General features: G+C 42.5%; 1 protein-coding gene across 1 annotated transcript in view; it reads left to right on the top strand.

Moving 5' to 3' along the window:
• Window positions 1–13119, top strand: part of nwd2 (NACHT and WD repeat domain containing 2) — a 60390-nt gene that overhangs the window by 29863 nt on the left and 17408 nt on the right. The window contains 1 exon segment of the mRNA XM_025902053.1: window positions 12466–12669. Coding sequence (XP_025757838.1) covers window positions 12466–12669 — 204 coding nt within the window.

Below are 13119 nucleotides of genomic sequence, written 5' to 3'. Positions count from 1 at the left end.
GGTAGTAGGTTTTAAGGATGTGAGGCTGTGTGTGGATTCTGTTTTCTCATTTTGCATCCTTTACGTTTATTTATCTTATTTGTTTTTGTGTTTTACGTCCTTGCAAACTCAGCCGCAGTCTCTGGTGGTCTCCAGACACAGTTATCTTCAGACCTTCTCAGGGGCTGTCCAAGTGTCACCCCAGCTAACATACACATACACAAACACATGGCAGCAAGAGGAGACTTCAAAGACAGGCAGGTCTGCCGGGTATGCAGCCCACAATAACTGTCACAGAGCCCAGTGCATCGACCAGAGAGGAGGGATGGCCAGAAGAAAGGAAAGAGATGAAGGAATAAACTATGAAAAGCTACTTTTTTTTCCTGCATGCAGACACTAGAGAGGGAACAGAGGAAAAGGATTGACGTTTGTAGTGTAGGTGTGTTTCTTGCTGCTGCAGAGGATCTGTGAAACCACAGGAAACCTTTTACACTTTGTTTGGTACGTACAGTGCTCGCTACAAATGCTTCCATGCTGTGATGCACTCAGATTCAAACTAACAGCTTTGACACCTTGTCTAACATATCTCGCTTCTAATAACTGAAACAAAAACGTTCATTTTCTCCCTTGCCACAAGGGGTCGCCACAGCGGGTAGCGCTGCATGGTTTGTTTGGCAGCTTTAAAGCCATTCCTGACTGATCTGTGCCCAGTGAATACGGTAACCACGATACTATTGCATGCACTAACTAAACTACTGCAATACTGTGCTACTGAGATGGCGACATGTTCACATTCAAATCACAACAACGGTTGCCTCAAGGTGCTTTATATTGTAAGGTAAAGATCCACGTTTGTTCTCTTACTTCTCTCGTCTCTAAAGTTACCTGCAAGCACGTGTGCATTCGATAATCAGACAATCCCAAGTTAAGCGTTTCTCCACTTCATGGCAAAGTTGAAGTGATTACAGATGAGACGTTTGGTTGACATATGACACCTTGGTAAACACAGTAATGGCGATCAGAGCTTGGAACTTGGAAGCGATGAGTGCAGATGCCTCGAGCCGTTTCTCTCTCGAGCTACATAAGTTTAACACGTTTTTGTTCCTAGCATCCAATAAGAGCATGACAACCTGAGTTATAGATCATGGTTGGGCAATATGTGAAGTTTTCAGCAGAACAAGCCACAACCTTACAGGGTTGTTCTCCAGTCAAGTTTCAGTTTAGTTCAATTTTAGTGCTGCAGTGAAACACAACAATAATTGGCTCAAGGCATTTTACATTGTAAGGTGAAGACCCTACAGTAATACAGAAATGGTTGGAGGTGGGGGTTACAAGCTAATTATTAACCAAGTAGAACAACCCCAACCTCCCTGAGCCTGGTTCTGCTGGAGGTTTCTTCCTGTTAAAAGGGAGGTTTTCCTTCCCACTGTCGCCAAAGTACGGAGCCCCACAAGGGACATTGGAGAAAAAAAAATAAAGATGAACTTTTGTGAGATCTCGCAAAAGTTTTGAGAGATCCTGAGTTACTTTTGCGAGATCTCGCAAAATAGGCCGAATCCTTCGCAGGTCGCATTTGAAGGCCAATTACGTCACAGCCAGGCGACAAAGGCTCGTCCAATTCGAAGGCTGCTCCAAATGCGTCCCTCATTTCCCTGAATTTGATGGATGGGTTGGGTGTATCCTTCGTACTCCAACCTATCCCATAATTCATAGCGCGGCCCAGCCAATTCCAGTTTCCAACAATGTCAGCAGCTACTTATAGTAGGAAAGACTAATCTTAAAACTATCTTGCAAAAGTTCATCTTCGTGTTTTTTTCTCCAATGTCCCTTGCAGGGCTCCGTACCAAAGCGCTTGCTCAAAGAGGGTCGTCTGATTGTTGAGGTTTTCTCTGTATTATCGTAGGGTCTTTAGTTTATATTATAAAGCGCCTTGAGGCAACTGTTTGAATTGAATAGAAGTCTCAGTGACACTAAATTATCAAAATAAAATTGGAAAATTAAATACATTTGTTAATAAAAAAATCTTGTCCCACTATAAGGAAAGTAAAGAACTAGAGAACACTCACACAAAACAAAACACATCAAAATTCAACAGACTAACAATAATGTTGCTTATATAAAAAAAATTGCAAGGCAAATAAAGAAAACAAAGAGAAACTACGACGGGAATGTGAGCTTTCCTTCTACAGGAATCCTTTTCTTTCATAATGGGAGTTTAATTTCCATTTAATTTCTCAGATTTATGAAGACTCTTCAGTTCAACCTTGTTAAAGGGATTTAAGGTGTAGAATCCCACCATTTCAGAGTTAGAAAAGATAGCTCTTGAGAGGAATTGCTATTAAATAAGATTTCATTTTATGCAGTCATCCCAGGTGTTAGTTTTGGGGGGGTTTTGGCAGTAATTGGACCCAGAAGCAGAAACCTTTTAGGATGTTTACTGTAAAAGACTCTTGGAGATGTGGCTGGTATGGAGAGACTGATGATGGCTGGAGACTGAAGCAGGTGGGAACGGGAGTGGGGAATGGCGGTGAACCTGGCAGGAGCGCGTGGCTGAAGAACGAGCCGAACAGGCAGACGTGTAACTGTGGATGGAAAGGAAAGAAGCAAAGTGAAGGTGGGCTGAGAGCTTCAGTCTGGCATCACAGCTTTCACTGATGAGATGATGAGGTGCAGGTGTCCCAGCTGCAGCACGCACATGCAGGCTGTTTTTCATTAGGATGACAAGCCTCCTCATTTCCTGCCTTTCTATCATCTTAGCCCCTCCCACCATCAGCTTTAAGTAAAGGTGCATCACCTGTCACACACAAACATTTATAACACAGGCTGATAGATGTCAGTGACTTTGTTTCTCAACTGCTTCTTTAGATCAGGGCATGATGTTGCTTTTTGGGATCTTTTAGCCTGCTTCACTTCATCACACAGGTTCTGTTTAAGTGATTCGGCAGGTCTGTAGTAATCAGGCCTGTGTGTGTCTGGTGAAACTGAGCTCAGCTGTCCAAAAAAATACAGCTAATCACAGTTAATTCATGATTTAACAAGGGCGGGTAGTTACTTCCACACAGGGCCAGGTACGCTTGGATATCTTTTTCCCCTTAAGAAATGAAGACATGATTTAAAAAACTGCATTTTGTATTTAAAATGTGTTTGATGATCTGAAACATGTCAGTGTGACAAATACGTTTTTCACATGTTATTGTAACGTAAGCCAGAGAGAAACACCGGAGGCACGGCGAGAATGCGTGGCCATCTAGATTTAGAGGCGCCTCACTTCATAAGACAGACACGACTGTTATATAACCAGCTTTGTTATTGGACGTGTCAGTCTTTCTTTATGAGTAACAGTCACTTGCAGCGAGTGTCACTCAAAAGGCACAACTCAACACAAGACAGGTGGCAGTGCAGGGCTGTGAAACACGCGCACACACCTGGCTACGAGGGGCTTTTCTCTAACCTGTCGATGCAATAAAGCTGGTCTCCATGGCGATGGTAGGGGTTGGCATGGTGATGGTGTCACTGACCCGGAGATTAAGCATGACAATGAGCCATGACTTCTTTTCTTTTCCTTTTCTTTTTCCTTTTCTTGTCCTCCGCTCTGCAGTGGTCTCAGATTTCCCCCCTTTAAAAAAACTAAACTAAAACTAAAACTTGACGATCGCCTCAAGGACACGTATCAGCAAACTGTTCCGGCTCTGCTGCCCGCACGGCAGCTTTACTGGATGTAAGAGGATAGTTGAGGATACTGTAGCTCGTGTTTGTTTCCCACTGCTTCTCCCCCATTCAGTTAACATGATGTAAGCGCTAATACGATAGCCCAGACTTCTTCAATGATACTGGAAATTGTGTCTTCATGCTTGTGGAAAGATTGCTCCGATTCAAGCGTAGCTTCTTGGACAGTGTGAAGTGTTTATGCAAATCCATCCGACGTGCTTATTCTAAGCAAGTTTTGGCCACAGAGTGTTTGTACTGGGGGTCAGGATACATACTAGTATTAAATCTGCCCGACTCTTGACTGCACTGATAAGCTGCTCCTCACAGCTTCAGAAAATCAAATGTTTTTCAAGTGGTGCGAACATTTTTCGACCTTTTATTTCTTTATCTTAACCTTCAACTCATAATCCAGATCATCAAATGTTATTTTAGTCCGTCTGGCTATATTTTCTTACTCTCCTGAACGCATTTGTTCCCACTCAGCTGTAAATCTTAAAAAAATCATGCCACAGATATGGAGTTTCATTTTTATAAAAGGCTCATAAATTTCAAATGGGTGCTGCAGTTTTTTTATACAATGCATTACTCATGCAGGAGTAATTAGGATATATTTTAGGGGCTTCTTAAAGCAGTAGGAAAACACATGTGGGACTAAAATATTGTTCCAGTGTTCATTTAAAGAAGCCCCCATGTGCAAAGCTCAGCCTTCAGACGGCTTTAAATGCTCAGTTTGAGACAGTTTTCTCTACTCGTAGCTCTGTTTGATGTCAAAGGAAGTAAATACCCTAAATACACAGAGACACACAGGTTGCAAAGAAGCTCCGCCCTCCTATTGCTCATACTATAGACTGTAAAACAAAGATGGACGTAGCCACCATGACGTCACCAGGCCATTAACGAAGTCATAATTTTGAAGCCTCATTAGATGAGATTAGTTCTTTCTTCTTGGCGTATCAAAATTGTAAGAAGTGAGGGGGCGGATCTGAATGTGAACCCACGCACTCATTGGCTAATGACTTGTTAATCAAATCATTAGCCAATGAGCATATCCTAGACAATCCTCCTTTCTGACACTCAGAATGACCCAAATTTACAAAATGGATCATAAACTCTGCAGCAAAGTATTCACAGAGTCAGCGGGCCGCTTTCCCAGATCAGTGAACCCCAAAGTGTGGGTCCGGGCCCCTGGTGGGCTGCAAAGGTACTGCAGGTGTGTGAATTAAGTGAATTAAAAAAGGCCAGTTAAAAAAATAAAAAATGCAAGTTTAAGGCACTTATGCATTTGGATTCACTTTCCAGACCTGGAAGGAAGTTGGTCTTTCATATTATATACTAGCGTATCATACATGTACTTCGAAATCTGCATTTAAAAGTTTCACTTTTAACAGTGTCGTTTTTTTGAAGCCACAAGTTGCCATACATGAATGAGAGAGTTGAGTGCCCTAATCAGCTGGTGCTGTTTAGCTGGGTTATCAAACTGAATTTATAAACTGCATATGTGCAATGCACAGAGATGCATATCAGATTAGTGCTAAGCAACTAACTAATAAAATACAAGAATTTCACTCCCCCATATAAAGCACAAACATGTTGGCTGGATGCAACATCATAACATTCGTTAGATAATACGTTAATTGTGCTCCAAATGTAACAAACAGCATAATCACATTGAAGAATTCCAATCCAAGTCATGGATGAGTCCCAGCTGCCTGTGTTAGAAGACTCAGTAATGGATTGATGGGCTATAAAAAAAAAAAATTCACCCCACTCGAGGCCAAAACTGTATTTTTAGGCCCCAAACATGCTTTTTCATGCTGTAACACACGAGTCCTTTTGGAGCCAGACTCAAGTAGATCCTAAAATGTTTTTGCACTTCTGCACTGGCGTCATTTAGGATAGCCAGTCAGAGAAAAGTTGGCATAAATGGACAGTAGATGAATCAGGGGGGAAGGCGACTGCATAACAGTATAACATGGATAAGGAATACACAAATCAGTTCAGAATTGAACAGTTTTTTACCCGTTCTGTTCTAGTGAAGTCAAAATAATGGTGCAAAACTAATTTCTTGCAAAATTACCGTGACGATTGGCACATACATGCTGATAGGATCCAGTTTGCACATAGTGAGATGTAACACAGCTCTCTGAGTGTCAGAAAAAAACGTTTTTTTCTCACATCATCTGCTTGTGTTCAGAGCCATATTTCCCTCTGCTTGTGCCAAAGCTTATGCAGCAAATACCCGAACAGTTGACTGTGTGTTTCATTGATTAATTGACCGTGTGAGTGATTGATTTGCTAATTCATACTGTAGCTGTGCACAATATCTTTGCTGCCTCTCTCAGCTGGCTCATCAGATAAAGTGCACTTAGTCAGAGTATATAGCCCCTCACTGTCACCCCCCCCTTTCAAGGATTAAAAACAGAGTAGGGAAAGAGGGAGGGAGGCAGAGTTGGCACTGCCATTTGGCCACTGTGTGCTTTGCTATTGCCACTTTAGCTTCATGTGTTTCCTGCACCTGTTGGTCCTAAAGTGTAATAAGAAGTAACTTCTCTCAAAAGACTAGCGTATGGAGTGACACACTCACACACACAAGAGGGAAGTTGTCGGCTTCCAAGCAGTAATCCACTTAAGATAGCCTCATTGCGCGCCTGCTCTCCGGCTAAGACACGGGTGTTAAAGCCACCCGGCCAATATTTGCAATTTTTTTTGTTTCTTTATTTACAGTTTGACTTCAGTAAACTAAGTGTGTGACAGAAGTGACAGACGGGTCTGTGTCTGTGTAGGCATCTGAACACCTGATTTTGTAATTTTGATGGGAAACATCAGTTGGTTTTATCCTAATCTCCATCTCTACACACACACATGTGCGTGCACACAACTACTCCATTCGCCCTACATCACTGCGATGCAAGCTGACAGAGACTTTGTCAGCAACTTGGAGAGTGACTGTTCTCTCTCCTCTCTCTACCTCTCTCACACACATTCTCACACACACACACACTCTCAGTATTACTATAGCTCAGCCCAGTGCCTCCATCCTCTCCGACACATCACTGCAGCACCGTGAGTCACAGAAGGTCATCTGAGGTAGGTAGATGAGGTGACCTGCAGGGCATTTCAGTGTTCGTAGGTTCCTGGAAGATCTAAGCTGCATCTAAACAGTCGCTCCTCGGGAGGCTGTTTGATTCTGAAATAGGTTGATCTTACGTAAAGTAAAAAAAAATGGCTGGATCAAAATGGTCACTGCCCACCTGAGTGTCCCCAATGTGGATAACTGCTGAACCCTGTGGCTTTCTCAATGTGCCTGAGCAGCGTGTATGGTGCTGTAGCAAGAGGTGAGTTCAATATAGAGTTTTTAGAGGAGAGGAAGAACATCTGTATTTCTTTTGGCTTTGAAATAAGCCATCAGCTAGCTTAACTACAAAGACAACCAATGGCCATTCATTCTAAGATCAATGGGAGCACTTATTATTATTATTATTGTTATTATTATAGTTCATTAGAGCACATCCACTGTATTCTACTCTGTTGTACTTGCTGCTACAATAGAGCCAGGCTACTTTTAACTCAATCTGATATACAAGAATGGGCAGTGCTATCCAAGATAGCATTACTTTTACATTTTTAAAATATGTTTGAAAATACAAATCCTGAAATACAAATTTAACCTCCAAATTAAATTAGATTGTCCAGTTATTAAAGCAAGTAGATCCACTGCATGAGAGAAACAAATTCTCACAGATTCTCACAGCTTATGTCAGTCAGACACGTAGAAAGAGTTAAATTTATAAAATCTTCAAGGGCCCCCAACAAGATCACTTTAAAAAGGAAAATGGTGATCATCAGTTGGTTTGAGTGTTGTTTTAGTCCTATACAAGCCCACTGGACAGTTTCTCCTGAGAAAAAGGAAAAACTTTAGCCACCTTATTAGGTACACCTGTTCAACTTCTCATTGGAATAAATATCTAATTAACCAATCACATGACAGCAGCCCAGTGAATGTAGACGTGGTCAAGACGACCTGCTGCAGTTCAAACTGAGCACCAGAATGAGCAAGAAAGGGGATTTAAGTGACTTTGAATGTGGTATGGTTGTTGTATTTCATAAACTCCTGATCTGCTGAAATTTTCCCTCACGACCATCTCTATGGTTTAAAGAGAATAGTCTGAAAGTGACCAGAATGCTTCATACTGACAGGAAAGAAAGAGTAACCTAAATGCAGAAGAGCATCTCTGAACACACATTGAACCTTAAAGCAGAAGACCGCTCCGAGTGCGACTGCTGTCAGCTAAAAAACAGGACGCTAAGGCTACAGCTTTGGTGGGCTCTCAGGACATTGTTTGATCTGATGAGTTTTGATTTGTGTTGCGACATTCAAGTTGTAGGATCAGAATTTGGTGTAAATAACAGGTGTTGTGGTGTAATTGTGCGGGAGGTGATTTCTTGGCACCCTTTGGGCCCCTTAGTACCAGCAGAGCATCATTTAAACACCACAGCCCACCTAAATATCGTTGCTAACCATGTCCATGCTTTTATGGACAGAGTGTACCCGTTTTCTGATGGCTGCTTCGATCCGGATAAGAAACATATGTCAACATGAACCTGAAATCTGGGATGTTTGGAACACCTCATTAAACCATAAAGAATTAAAACAGCTCTGAAGGCTCAAACTTGGGTCCAACCCAGTGTTCCTAACAAAGAGGTCAATGGGCAGTGAAAATCTTTCCAAAAGGCATCAACATTAGAAACACAGTTCCAGTGTGGTGGCTGAAAGTTTGCACACTTATTTCCTGCACATTTATCTTCATGCTGTCCCAGTAGCTCAGTCTCAGATTTTGCTGCTTGTACAGAACACAAAACCTGTGTTATCACATTGATCTCAGCAGGGTTTCAGGTTGTTTGTTGGTTTAAGTAACAAAAGGAAATGCGATCTTTTTGTCTTTGTTTTTGGAGTGCAAATGTTAAAAAAGACAAGAAACCACATGGTTTTATTCATTCTCTCTTATTTGGAGCACTCTGAGCCAAATAGCTCATCCGTTACTTGAAACATTTTGGGCTTGGATCCAGCTCATGACACAACTGAAGATAGCGAGCAGCTTGCCCTACTTTTCTGTGAAACTCTTTATTTTGGCAGGAAGAGCAGGCGGGGAGTCGGACACACGGGGGGAATCCCAGCCTTCTCCTGACATTTCTTACTTGTATATCTTTTAAATTTGCCTGGCACTTATTTTGCTCTTACACTGGCATTCTTGTCTTAATGGGCTTCTTGCTTTATTGGAAATAAAGTCACAGTAGCGCTAAGCCTGTTGTTTCATAGAAGCCCTTAGCTTTGCTTTTTGTTGCCAGAGCACCATCTTTAATCTGCTGTTGCACTCAAACACGGCACACCTCCCCCGACGAAGCAACTGACACAACCATCTTGTACGTTCAACCGAACGCTCGCTACATGGACACAAAACTGGTTGAATGTAAATGAGTCTCACACAGGCGACAGTAGGCCGTCCTACGGACCGCGCCACATGCCGTCATCTGATCGTTCTCTGCATCTGCTCCCACTGCGACTGCCAAGAGAACAAGAAGTCATTGCCGAGGGGGGCGTACCGTCGCCGTGGCTTTCCCGCTTATCGGAGCTCGCCGTCATTTGGCTTGTAGCTCGCACAGTCTGTGTCATGACACGAGGAGTAAAGATCAGCTGGTTTTACAAAGGAGGTCTTCGAGTATCTTATTTATTTTTGCTCTCATTGTCCTCAGATGAGGCTGATAGAGAGCAGCGAGAAAGGCGCCAGAAAATGTCCCTGATGATTTCTAGTGGTATTGAATGCGCTGTCACTCCAAAGCTGACGGGAAGCTCAACGGCTCACTGGAACTCTTGGCAGATATGCCACGCGGAGTTCGAGATAATAGCGGGATGAAAAGGCCGTGATTTGATTCGATGCTGCCTAATTATTCGTCCACTCTTTGCAGTGTTCTTGCATCTGACTTAGAAGATTGTGGATGAGATTGTGGGTATTGGCTTGGTATATGATGGTGATGATAATAACCTTTACTTATAGCACACAAATTCAATTTCACAGTCCTACTTCAAAATCCGCACACTTCCCTTTAATTAGTGCATTCAGTTCCTTTCCTTCAAAACAGCCCCGTCTGCTCTATATGAAAAGCAAATCTGCTTATTTTCCCTAATACTGCTTATTACTGAGAATTAGAAAATTTGGCTCATGTCTGTGCATTTTTACAGCCGCTTGTCATTCAAATGTTTTTGTGCACCAGCAGAACAAATCTGTTTTTTGAGCAAAATAGAGAGCAGATTGTCTCCTATGTTTAAGGGAGTACTCTGCTTTATTTGAATATATCTATATCTATATATGTATATATGCTTGACTTCGATCACCCTCATGGTTGCAGGTGGGCTGGAGCCTATTCCAGCTGCATGGAGACAGCAGGAGATGGGGTACACCCTGTGACAGGACTAGAAGAAAGAGACAAAGAGACAGACAACCATTCACATATACGGGCAATTTAGAATAACTTGTCCTCATTAACTGCATCTCTTTGGATTCTGAAAGGAAACCTGAATACCTAAGGTGGTAAAACCACACAAACGCAGTCCAGCCAGATGGTGGATTCAAACCCAGAACGTTCCCTGCTGTAAGGCAACAGCGCTAACATCTGAAAATGTTCAGTTTTTAAGTCATTTTAATTGTTACTGTATTGAAAGCACATGTCAGAGGCAAGATTCAGGAAAAATCAGAACAGGTATTATAATAAAAACATCTACCTCACCATGCCTTATACACGGAGTTTCGAGCAACAAGGGCCAAGTTGGCAGCTGCTTATTTGCATGAAACTGAAGCCTAGCCTGCTTTATGCAAATCAGATGCCTCTGCAAACTCCTGAAAAATGACCATTGTTCGTGTAATATGGCAGCTTCATGCCTTTTTTCCCTCTTCAATTGACATACATTCAGGTGTATATATTTCCATAATATATAGGAATGTTTGCATGTTAGCCACTGGGTTGGTTTCAGTTTGAAAGTAGGATGCAGACAGGTCGGTGTTTGTGCCGGCAGGAGAGTCGGAGCACTTTCGTTTTCATGCTTCCGTGCAGAAACCTGCCTGTGGACATGTACAATACTGGTTAACAGGCACCAAAAGAATTTGAAATGTAGTTTTCTCATGTCATCGTGTTAGCATAGGTTTAGGAAATATTAAAAATACAACAACGGTATTCATTGTGTACTGCCCACCCACTGTAATACAGATCACTTCCAGGGGTTGCCTGTCTGCACCTCTGCATACAGCATGAACAGAAAATAATGCATACCTGCCGGCCACTTCATTAGTAACATATTGCTAGCACTTGGTTGGAATAAGTCAAAAAGTCTTTCTGTTCGAGTAAAAAGACAAAAATTTGATTGAGTTGTCACGAAAAAAAGTTTCTGAGCTCTCTGGGTAAAAGCGTATACTGCTTATCCACCTCATGGTGTAGTCATCAGTCCATACTGACAGGTTAGCATATAGCATCAAGATAGAACATGTGGACCATGTCCACATGTCTGAAAACATCAAGTTGCTGCCACGTAATTAGCTCATATGCGCATTAACAAGCATCTGAACACACACACGAGAGAACGTCAACTCAAAGCCACTGCCTCAACCGATGCTCAGGAGGTAAAGCAACTCATCTACTCATCAGAAGGTTGACGATTTGCTCTAGTCTGTATACTGAAGTACCCATAGGCAAGAAACCGAAGCCCAAATTGCTCCTTGTGCAAAAAAAATTCTCGTTAATGAGGCATGATGTATTAATCGCTTTGGGTGCTCATGTATAGTAAGAAGGCACTAAATAAGAACCAGTCCATTTACCCTCTTTTGGATCCATTCATAAATTAAAATAGTGCCAAATCGCAACAGCAGAAGTCTCAAAGCGCTTTGTAAGTTAAAGATCCTACAATAATACAGAGAAAGCCAAAAAATCAGGCAGCCAATTGTGAGCAAGCGCTTGGCGACAGTGGGAAGGAAAAACTCCCTTTTAACCAGAAGAAACCTCTGACTGAACCAGACCCATCTGCTGCGACTGGTTGGGGATGAGGCAAGGAAGACCGGACAAAAGACAGACTTGTTAGGGAACATAAGTGTATAGAAGTCAGCAGAACAGGTGAAACAGTGTTAGGACTAACTGCTTTTTAAATGTCTTGAGTGTTTCTGGCTCATGTATGAAGGGTTAAGCAAACAGTAACTAATAAAATAACTAACTGGTGGAAAGCTTGTGTCTCCAGACTGTGTAATGAGCTCCTCATGTTATCCTTCTGTGAACTAAAGGTCTCTCTTTCACAGCCCTGTATGTTGTGATGTTTGTGTGATAGTGATTAACTTTTGGTGAGCATTATTTCTGAACCCTCACCGAATAAATATTTCTGTGTGGGGAAAAGAGGCGCATCGTTTCCTTACTGTAACTGTCGCGTGATGCAATTTCCATCCTCGATAAAGCTGTCATCGCTCAGCACGGTGCACACGGGAGTGGGGATTGCGGCGGCAGTTACATCCCTGCCGTCACAAAGTGGCTGCTTGATGTCCCCACCGCACCGCGTGTGCGCCCGTGGCTCTGAAATTGCCTTAAATAAGTCGCACTGTGCGCATCATTGACTTCGCCATTCACTCTGCGCCACTGATCCAAAAAATAGAGCCCCGAAACGGTCGCGACGAGACGCATTTCCCTCCTCTCCTTCTCACCTTTCACGCCCTCTTCCTTTCTCTCCTTCCTTTTTCTTTCCATCAGGGTCTGGTGGGAGAAAAGTACGGCAGCATCCGAGTGCCGGGGGAGGTGGAATCGGCCGAGTTTGAGATGATCTTGGATGCAGCTGTGGAGGCGGGGCTGGACACACACATCCTAGAAGAGTGGTACTGCAGGGATGAAAACTCGGTGCCACCCGCATACTACCTCAAACCCAAAGCCCAAATGCTCAAGAACTACCAGAACTCTGTGAGTCCAGAGCTTCAATCGCACTCAGTCACACTAACAGGAGGCTCGAGGCGTTCGTGTCCTTGAGTTTCGTGTGAAATGAATTAAATTTCAGCATGCAGGGAAAAGAAGAACAGCTCTTCTTTGAGGTCGATGAATGAACTTATTTTTGTCTTTTGAAATGTTTCACATCCTTGCAAATCAGCCTGAAAAGCCACTTGAAGAATCTGTTAGCAACATTTATTTTAAATAAAACGTCCAAGGTCTGCCTTTAACTTTCAAGAGGTAGTACGCCTCAGTTTTCTTAAGTACACCATGTTGATGTTCCCTTGAGTCTCGCTGAAGTAAAAAAAAAAAAAGACTTTGTGATGATAAAAATAATCACAGAGAAAATTCAAGATTTAAGCATTAAAGGGAACCAGTCGTTTTGCGTTTCCTTACTCGCTGTCATATATAAACACACCAGCCACT

Source organism: Oreochromis niloticus, linkage group LG3 (genome assembly GCF_001858045.2).
Source record: "Oreochromis niloticus isolate F11D_XX linkage group LG3, O_niloticus_UMD_NMBU, whole genome shotgun sequence".
In the NCBI taxonomy this organism is placed as follows: domain Eukaryota; kingdom Metazoa; phylum Chordata; class Actinopteri; order Cichliformes; family Cichlidae; genus Oreochromis; species Oreochromis niloticus.
Note: the sequence above shows the minus strand (reverse complement) of the source record. Positions and strands in the feature narration are given on the sequence as shown.